Source organism: Limulus polyphemus, unplaced genomic scaffold (genome assembly GCF_000517525.1).
Source record: "Limulus polyphemus unplaced genomic scaffold, Limulus_polyphemus-2.1.2 Scaffold114, whole genome shotgun sequence".
Lineage (NCBI taxonomy): Eukaryota > Metazoa > Arthropoda > Merostomata > Xiphosura > Limulidae > Limulus > Limulus polyphemus.
In genome coordinates, this window is record NW_013665724.1 from 387501 (window position 1) to 398588 (window position 11088).

At 34.3% G+C, this 11088-nt stretch overlaps 1 protein-coding gene across 1 annotated transcript in view; it reads left to right on the top strand.

Annotated features, from left to right (window-relative positions):
- LOC106471640 overlaps positions 1 to 6909 on the top strand; it is a 39650-nt gene extending 32741 nt beyond the window's left edge. The window contains exon 2 of the mRNA XM_013932258.2: positions 5367 to 6909. Coding sequence (XP_013787712.2) covers positions 5399 to 6517 — 1119 coding nt within the window. The 5' untranslated portion in view covers positions 5367 to 5398 and the 3' untranslated portion in view covers positions 6518 to 6909. The remainder of the gene's footprint in view (positions 1 to 5366) is intronic.
- The last annotated feature ends 4179 nt before the right edge of the window (positions 6910 to 11088 follow it).

The following is an 11088-nucleotide window of genomic DNA, read 5'->3' on the forward strand; positions in this document are numbered from 1 at the left end:
CTGCTAACATAAACGTGACGACTACATGAACTGTCTCCCTGTTGTACTGTGTTGTAACTGCTAACATAAACGTGACGACTACATGAACTGTCTCCCTGTTTTACTGTGTTGTAACTGCTAACATTAACGTGACGACTACATGAACTGTCTCCCTGTTTTACTGTGTTGTAACAGCTAACATTAACGTGACGACTACAGGAGCTACCTTCCTATTTTACTGTGTTGTAACGGCTAACATTAACGTGAGGACTACTGAATCTGTCTACCTGTTTGTAGTGTTGTAACTGCTAACATTAACGTGAGGACTACTGAAGATGTCTCTCTGTTTTACTGTGTTGTAACTGTGAACATTAACGTGACGACTACATGAGCTGTCTCCCTGTTTTACTGTGTTGTAACTGCTAACATTAACGTGACGACTACATGAACTGTCTCCCTGTTTTACTGTGTTGTAACTGGTAACATTAACGTGACGACTACATGAGCTGTCTCCCTGTTTTACTGTATTGTAACTGCTAACATTAACATGACGACTACAGGAGCTGTCTCCCTGTTTTACTGTATTGTGTCTGTTAACATTAACGTGACGACTACTGGAGATGTCTCCTTGTTTTACTGTGTTGTAACTGAGATCGTTGGATGATGATGATGAAGGAGTTGGTCCTTTAGTTGGTGTATTGTAGCTACGAATCTTACAATGTCACTAAATATATGTCTTTACCTTACTTTATGCTCCATACCCTGTAACACGATTGTTGCATATCGATCATTGTTTTTACAACGTTTCAAACTCTTAATTATAGCCCAACTATTCATAACAAGCATACTTTTAATAAAATTGCGATATTCTTTTTCTCGAAGTAAAAACTATAAAGTACACAGAACTTCCACTACAATTTAGCGTCTTTAGATAGAATATCAACTACCCATGTTAAAACTTATGTTCAAAACAAACAGTATCGATATTGTGTGAAAGAACAATAAGCAGATTCCTTTTTTTTTACAGCAAACAACAATTTTTCCCACAAGGGTTAGCAGTGGCTACAGAATGTTTCACGTGCACGTTATGTATACCAACTAGCAGAGTGGAAACAAACGTTACCGTATATTTCGTGTTATTTTTATGCTTAAATATGTTCACCTTTCTCTGGTATCATTTTATACTAGAGCGTTTGCTGACTCCGATGACACGAGCAAACATTGCCAAATATCGTATGTTTGTTTTGTCAGAAGCTGTGTTTTCTAACAGTCGAACAATACTGTATGAACAATGTCTAATGTGGCTATACTTGGGTACATGTCAGGTTCGGTGACCATCGGTCTGGCGGTTCGTCAGTTATAAGTGGATGCACACACAAACACAGAGCTTTTTGTCAAATAATATGATTTATTGTGAACAAATATAGTATTATAAAAAAACATCAAACATTTCATGCTCTACTTGAGCCTGTATAACAATTATCAGGATATTACAAACTTAATATCCTAATGAGTTAAATATATCGTTTTGTGACTCCAGACAAAAAAAAACCAATCAAAGAATCTATAGAAAATAAACAAAACCTTTTTATTTTGTAATTTCAAGAAAAATATCGTGTATTTGAGTTTTAAAGACTCGGTATAACTAAATTCTGTTATTGTTGTTCTGAATGACACACTTGAGGCGGTTTGTTTGTTGTGAAGCGCAAAGCCACCAAAATGGGCTACCTGTGCTGTGACCACCACCGGTATCGAAACCCGTTTTTTTAGCGTTTTAAGTTATCAGACTTACTGCTGAGCCACTGAGGGGTTCACTAGCGTCGGATAAATTTGGTTGGAGAACGTTTATTTTTTATTATTATTGCGATTCATTGTTGTTGTTTTTTTAAATATATACCGTCTACAGTCGTACAATATGTAACTATGTTTCGAAAGCTTCCGACGCTGAGTGAGGTCTGGTTATTCACTTTTGACGATTCAAAATAAAAGCTTTCGTCCAATGTATATTGAAGATATTCTGTGTAAAGTTTTGATTTATTAAAAGGAAATTCCAGGTCTGACTCAACAATAACTAGGAACATGAAATGGATCCTAAAACATCGCTAGAGGTCAGCTAAAGTATTTTATCTCTCTGTATATATATATATTTATATTCTAGCGTCGAGGTGAGTGTGTGTAGAGTAGCAGAGGTAATAATTTGTTTCGTTTTTTTTTTTCACTGATCTTCCTCCAATTTAAAAGATTTTAAACTCATTCTATTTCAGGAAAGAAACGTATTATTTGTAGTCTAATCCAACTGTTTTCTCCCGTTGCACTAATTAGGCTTTTATTGATGACACACAGAAAAATAGGCATTCAATTCAGGTATTGATGAAATGATTGTGCCTGTTATAAATAAAACCTTCCTTCTGTTTTATTCATTTACTTTTATCAATTTAGCATACGGGAATCACCGTATAGTAGTTTTACGTTTTATAAAACAGGCGCTACTCAAACAATAACACAAATATTGTTTAAAGCAATTGTAGCAAAAACATTTCAACTCCTTTTTCTATTGATAGATGTCACTGCATTACATAAGACATGTATATGGCTTAATTACTGTTCATTATAGCTTTAAAGAAATAAACATCGAAAACGAAGAACCTCTGGTCAGTATGTGGCTAGTTTCCAAGAAGAGAATACTGAAAGCTGTCTGTCTAATACTGATAAAAACCAGTACTTGAAAAATGTACTTTTCCTACCGCTTCGCAACAGTGCTTTTTTTTTAAGAAAAAAAAATCACATGTTATTGATAATTCCCTGTATATTTCTTGATTACGAGGAATTCCATTGACCACGGATTTGGACAGTATTTAACCGTTATTTCACAGCTGAACTCCGCTAAGCAACATGTCCGAGTGTAAGGTGTACAGTTGTACTAAAAACAAGCGTGATAAACAGGGTTATATTTTCACGAAGTCCCCAAACCCCCATCAAATTCTAAAAAAAATCCTGAAAAAATTAAATAACAAAGAAATAGCTAGTAACGGGACTCATAGTTGTAAGAGTAATTTTGTTGATTGCTTCTTCGGTATTTTGTGAATAATAACATTTTCCCTCGCTTCCATACGAGTGGTTATGGCGCTCGACTCACAATCTGCGGTCGTGGGTTCAAATCCCCATCACACCAAACATGCTCGCCCTTTCAGCTGTGTGGGCGTTATAATATGATGGCCACTCCCACTATTCGTTGGTAAAAGAGTAGGCCAAGAGTTGGCAGTGGGTAGTGATGACTAGCTGCCTTCCCTCTAGTCTTACACTGCTAAATGAGGGACGGCTAGCGCAGATAGCACTCGTGTAGCTTTGCGCGAAATTCATAACAAACCAAACGCTTCAATACCCTGTGGAATGGGTGCCACATCTCAAATAGACCATTGCGCAGCTTTGCGCTTCCAAAAACAAACATTACTTTATATAATAAATTAGTTTTTTCACTATCGTACGTTTTGTGGATCTAATTTTTCCCACTATATATCTTTTCCAAATTTTACACAAGTTCAGAGAATAAGCACTAATGACTTTTCCAGATCTATACCTCAACTGTTTTAATAGAACAATCACTTGCAAGAGTATTTTTTGTATTTCATCACTAGCTTTTAGTGAGTCGAAACTAAATATAAATCGAGTTTTAAGGGCACAACTTTTCTCACCAGAGGTCACTGAACACAATATCGACACCTTCTTTTCACTACTCATTAGCTGATTCGGTTTTATCCCTGAAATATAGCTGTTAAGAATTATCTTTAAGAAGGCCTTTACATTCCCATTAATATGCCACATGCTTGTATATAATAGTAGAAAAAACAGTAAGATAAATGAGTATTAATTTACGTATTTAGTAAAATAGCTAATTTTGTTATTTAACTATACACATGTGCTTTATTCTGAATGGCACACTAAAAGAAACTAGATTCGCTGTTATAGTATGTAACCAAATTACTTGTATGTTTTTTATTGTTGTTGTTGTTAAACGTAAAGCTATACAATGAGCTATCTGTGCCCACCACGAGTATCGAACTCCCGTTTTTAGCATTATAAGCCTTCAGACTTACTGTTGAGCCAGCGGGGGACAAATTACTTGTATTTCTTTTAATAAGTGGAAGCAAGGTTGTGTCACTTTTTACATATGGTACAATAGCTAATTATGTTATTTATCTATACACGTTTGTTTTACTTCTGAATGGGAAACTCTAAGGAACTTGATCTCTTATTGTGGCATGTAAAAAGGTTACGTATAGTATATTTTCTCGTTTAACATGTGTCACGTTTTGCATACGTCTGTTTGGTTTCTGCTGACGTCTACAGTTAATGTAAACAAACTGTGTTTTATTTGATAAATTTCTTTATTTTAAAGAACTGTCGCAACGTAGTTCTTAAAGGGTGGTAAGATTTTCACAATATAATGATAGCCTTAATGTAGGGTAGATGAAACATATTCTTAACTTTCGGCCTTGTCATCATTGACGTGTATGTTGTTTTCTGACGTATATATCTAGTTTCTGAAATACCAAGTATAGCATGTACGTTCGTACAGTCCAACGGATTAAAAGCTCTCGTTCAGTAGAAGGATGCGACCCACAGTACATATAACATGAAAAGTTCAGTTGGGAGAACCTATGTTAGAGATTCAGGAGTCAAGTAAAATATGATTAAAAAAAGGATTAATAAATATTTAGTTTTATAATCAGTCGAATTTCGGATCTAGTCTACTAAACTGACAACAAACTGCCCTTAAGCATTAAACCTTCAATTATTTCTAGTCAAAGACAAAATAATATTCAATAATTCGTACATTTGGCTTTCTCGTATAAAACTGTCTTTGTTTAACATCTCCTGACAGAATATAGTTTTATGAAATGTTACAGAATTGATCTGACATAAGTATGGTGGTAGTTGGAACAGCTGGTGTACTGTAGAGAAACAGAAACATTGCACGTTAGAACTGATCTACTTCAAACCGAGAAAAAAATATGGTGAAGTTAGTACACTCAAAAGGTTGATGAAAAAATAAACCCAGAGGTTACGTCAAACGACCTTCAAAATGAAGGTGGGCTAACACAGCTGTGTTTGTCAAACATGGGCTGGAAATAATAATCGCTCTTTCAGTTCTACTGTTCCAAGTGTCAAGCAAACATCTGAATTCTAAAGACTTAGAAACAAAGTTAGTATTGGTTGTTCGAATAATGTTTATATATGATGATGTTGTTATTGCGTGTAATCTCAAACATAACCTTTTCAAAGTTGTAATATATATATGTCATCCGCATATGTGAAAATAGTGATTCACTTGGGTAAAATTAAGTATTTATAATGGGAAATTTTTCTATTTTTCCACATTTTTTAAGGTTGAAGCCACTAAAGTGCTAAGTCGTGTTTCATGAAGTGGCTCATCATGTATAACATCGTCTTACTTTACTCCCTGGTATCAATGATTTCTGGGTATGCTGTGGACAAATACACTAATGACGAAAATAAACCCGACGCTCATCTGATCGTCATTTCTGCACCAACATCGCAGGACGATTATTATCAAAGTAAGTACGACGACATAATAAATTTTGACATCAAATATGCAAACAGCGTTATTGGCAAAGATAATATCGTTGTTCTTGGAGACAGTAAAGCTATCGATAGATTTAAGCCCCATCTTCCTGATGATATCTTGTTTGAGAAAGGCATGTGGGACATTTGGATGAGAGATCCAACAACCGTGAATCCTTACAACCCAGTCCAGTTTCGCTTGACCCCTGCTTCCTATGAGAACGATCAAACTTTGGCTGACAATGTTCAAAATTTTTTCACAAAATGTTTCAAATCTTTGGGAGTAACGTTTGATGAGACACCTAAGGACGAGAGTCTCTTTATGGACGGTGGTAACGTAGTTGACAACTATGCAGACAAAATTGTTGTTACTGAGCGATTTATGCAAGACAACAAACTAACGAAGGACGAGGCCAAAGAAAAGTTAAAAAGATTTTACCAAGGAGTTGATAAAGTAGCTATTGTACCAGTAGATGATCCGGATGGCTTAGCTCATTCCGATGGCATGGTCATGTTTATCAGTGAAAACGTTGCTCTGGTTACTAATTATGCTTATAATAGTACTTTGAGAAATCTGACATTGGCTGAACTGAAAACCGCATTTCCTGGTATCGAATTAATTGAAGATGCTGACACTTGGACTCCCAAAGACACGTCAAAATGTGTCGGTGGGAATGCAGCGTGCGACAAAACCATACCTTCTGCATGTGGGCTAATGGTCAACGGAGTACTGACAAATAAATATCTCTATATTCCTACATTTAAAAAACCCACAGACCAGTCGATGCTAAACACCATACAAAGTAAAACAAACCAAACTGTTGTACCAATTGAAGCTTTAGGAGTTTGTGAGATGGGAGGTAACGTTCGATGCTTGTCTTGGCAACTGACAGGAGAAAATGCTAAAAGGGTTATCCAAGCTGCAAGAAATAAGGTTTTTACTCAGTACTGCTGAGGCTAACGTTTTTATGTATCCACATCTTTTCGCTATTACATGTTTTATTACTTTCTCTTTGCCGGATGAATATAACTGGGAACATGGTATCTAATTTTAAGAGTAATATTATTAATTTTGCAAAACGAAAATTGTTAAGCCATTTTAGTACAAATTTTATATGAATTTATTATAAGATAGTTAAATTAGTTTATTTCAAATGTATGAATTAAACATTGTACTCAGACCTAAAAATACTTTTTATCGCTGTAACATTGAACAATATGAGTGATTGCATAGTAGTCCTAGCGAGAGCTAAGCCTACTCAAGATTGCACTTCCTTACGGAGGCATATTTTCGTGGCTTATCTATAAAGTAATTTCCTTCAGCTCATGTAACTACATGATTTATTCAAATTTATAAGGAACTAATTTTGGTAAAATTATAAAAAGAAAGAGAGAATATAGTTTTTTAAAATATTTTTTCCAAATGTAAACCTACGATGAAAAATTGCTTTTATTCTATCATCGTACGAACATTGTAAAATCAAACAAACATGTGCGAATGATAATTTTATTGACTTTGTGTAATGTGCCATTAATGATATGATTGTAGAAATATGGTCAATATGATAGTATTATGTCACTATTTGTCTAATATAATTAAAACATTTTAGATTGAATACTGTAATATATGAGTGGTCCAACACAGTTGATTATTAATAACTTTTAATCAAAGCAAGCTATCAGAACTGAAAAATAACTTAATACATAATGAAGTAATTGTACTTGGTATGTAATAAATTCTGGTCTGAGAAAAAAATAGCAATTAATAATAGTAATTATTATAGACCAATTACTAATTCCTTTCAACTTAAGAATATTTTTGGTTAAAGCTTCATGTTTGAAGCTTTACAGTAAAAGTTATATGTCAAAATTGATGGAAAATGTATATTACACTTCTCGCTTCCCAATTGGAGAAATGATGGTTATGTGATTTCAGATAATTAGCAAGACAAAGATGCACTTTTCGGCTCTGATATGCACGATCTGAGGCTTATCAATGTATTTGTATTAGCTTTTATGCAACTTGTTTTATGTATGTGTTTTAAAGAGCCAATAAAAATATGCAACTTTCAGTACTTTCAATAAAGACCAATATTCAATCAGAAGTAAGAATAATCTAGTAAAATTCCAAATTAAAAACTTTCTGAAATACTTCTCATAATATATATATATATATTAACAACACGGACTTCATAATCTAAAATATTCTACAAAAAAGGAATACCTCGTAGTCTTAAAACCTTCTAGAAACATACATATATCATAATCTGAAGACTTTATAAAACTCGAATACCGCATAGTCTTGAAACTCCCAGAAACACACATATCACAATCTAAAATCTTTTACAAAAGACGAATACCTCATAGTCTTAAAAACTTCTAGGTTTCTAGTTTGTAATGAGTAGGCAACATAAGTTAAAGCAACACCACTACTCATTTGAAAAAAAATAATCAAACAAGGAAATCTATCATCACTGTGGCCAGTTATGCAACCAACGGCCATTAGGCCACATCCTCGCATCACCGAGTTGCGTGCAAGCAGAACTCATGCATGTACTGCCACGCGCAGAAGTGCCATTAGGAGTACTAATAGCTATTGTGATTCTGTGAATTCAGTTGGCATGTATCTGAAAAAGGTTGCCTGAGTTATGATAAATCTACTAAAACTATGGCTGCACTCCATGATTTTGAGTTGCTGACCAGGGGTAAGGCAACTTGTCGGCTGCACCCACCGTTAACTTTTGGCACAATCGCCCTAATTACAGGCCATGCCGGTAACTAGCTGAACAAACTTGAATTAATCGATAATAATAATTAGAAATCACAATGACAATATTTTGATTACTTGGATAGTTGGAATAATCAATAATCAGAAACACTAATTTCGATTAGTTAATAATCTTAATTTCGATTAATTGACAATTTTACGCGGGATAATAGAAAAAATTGCTGTGAGTATTGTAATAAAACATGAGACATATTACTAAACGCATTGCGCATTCATTAGGGTGGTTTTAAATTTCTTTGCTTACCTAGCGGCTGTATAACCGTTTTTAATGTATTCTGTAGTTTATATGGAGTCTCATAATCTATTACATCCATACGTATATAGCTGTGTCCAGGCTGTGGATGTAATGTAATGTTTATATGACAGGAACGACACATGTACCATAGCGGTTATTAACTTTTTGTTGCAACCGTATTGATGTCGCGTATAATTTGTTTATATATATAGGGTTCTTGCCCTTTCGAACACCACACTGCTGACAGCATCAGAGTTTTTTTTTTTTTTACCACTGCATGATCAATTTCGACCATGTTACATAAACACCTAGGCTGTCTCACATAACAGAAACCTTTAAACTGTACTTTGAAAGATAGCACCAAGCTCAATTTCGAGCATCGGATCGGCAATCACGGTGATGGCTGATGGTAAGTGTCAAATTATAGCCAAGGCTGCATGATTGCGAACTTTACAGATACTACAAATAGAGTAGCCATCCTTGAAGCTTACCGCTGAGCAACTGAGAAGAAGTTGAAATGATATAGTTGAAAACGTGAAAAGTAATGTTTCAGTGAAAAGAAAACAATATTCAGGTGATCAAGTCACAGTCCTCTAAACCATATTCCAGTTACATTTCTGCCATCATAAGCAAAGATGACGGACTACTAAAATGTTTTCCAGTTAAAAGTTTGCCATCATTGGAACAGATGGTACTCCACTATAAAAAAAAAAAATCAACAATTTCCCTTCTTTGCGACGGATTATATTTCACCCAGATATTTTCGAGTTAATAGTTTACTACTACTGTTATAGACGTTTATCCACTAATACATTTTCTAATTTACAGTTCACTCACAGCAGAACAGATGATAGTCCAGTAAAATGCGTGTGAGTTAACGGCTTATAACAACTGAGAACAAAGTAAGTAGACTTAAACGACTTGTAATCAAAATTTCAATGTAAGTTGGTAAGGTGTTAGCAGAAGAAAACAGAAAACAACTCTGATCAGTTGCGCCCCATTGATGGAAGGCGTGATATCTCTCAAACATTTAAGTCATACTAATTCGTGAACGTATTTATCAATGAGTGTTTTATTGAATGTGTGTTAGCTAATACACTACTTATAAACGAGAAATTAATAAAATAGTTTTTATGATTGTCACTAGATGGCGATAGTAAGGTGAGAAAGAGAAGGAAACATGCATTAAGAGTGTGAGATTAACAAGTTACAGAAAATGGAATCAGTTCAAGTTTGTTAACGTTTTTTTTTTGTTGTGTGTGTGTATGTTTGCGTGTGTTAGCATCTTACGTTGAACAGGCATTACTTCCAAAGCTATCATAATGTAGTACCAAATCTGCCCCTTTAGCTATTTCCATTCATTCAATGTAACGAAAAAAATAGGGTCAAGGATTTTGGAACTTTGCCGAAAGAAACAATTGCACAATCACATTGCCAAAACAACGAATCCGTGTATATCCCTTTCATTTTAGATCATTTAGATGTTTTGAAATGTAGGAAAATTCATTAAATAAGTAGGACGTATCTAAGTTCGTGTATTTGTAGGAGCTAAGAAAATAATTGGCTTGAGAACGTCACATTCCCGTTAAAGACACTGGGAAAAAATACGACACCGTGTGAAACTCAAACACTGAAAAAGTTATTCTTTTAACTAAACAGAAATATATTAGTTACGTGTAAGTATTTCTCTCCTTAAATGTACTGGTAGAGCAAAAACGCAACCTTTATTGCTATTTTTTAACAAATATTTTAAATCTTTTATTATAAGAAATTATAGCGTGTTTTTACTTCATAAGTATAATGGAAAAGGTGACATTGTGCGCAATGAATACGACTTTCTAAGTATGACGTTTTTGATACTGGTTTGTTCTGAAAGATGTTGAAACAAAAAACGTCATGTGTGTGTGTTTGTGTTTTTTTTTATATATAACAAAGACACAGCGGGATATCTGCTGTGTCTATCGGCGGGAGTCAAACCCTTGATTTTAGCGTTGTAAATCCGGTGACTTAGCGCTGTCCCACAGGGGACTATTTTTTTTTAATGTAAACTGAAATTAAGTTATATCCTCACACAGTCATTTGTGAAACCAATTACATTTGTTTTAACACCTAACGAAAACATGAAACGCAAATGTTCACTATTAAAAACACAAGTTCATTGTGGAAGAAAAGTTATTTTTGCTCATTGCTATATAAATATGTTAAAAACCATTTTATGTGGATGAAACTAAATGACAGGACGTGTTTTTAAATTCAATGAAGGACATACACTCAGTGCATTTCCATTCAGCCAGGTATGTTTTATTATAAATCTTCAGAACAATGTTCGCGATGTGGAACTTGTCAAATTACAGTGGAAAGTATTAATATATTTAAATGAAGAAATAGAGTAGTACGATATGATGGGCATTTCGTCCAGTTAAATTATGAAAAAATATCTCAGTGTTAAAAAAAACGTCAATGGTTCAAACAAAATACTCTTTGACTTAGTCTCCAGCTCCAC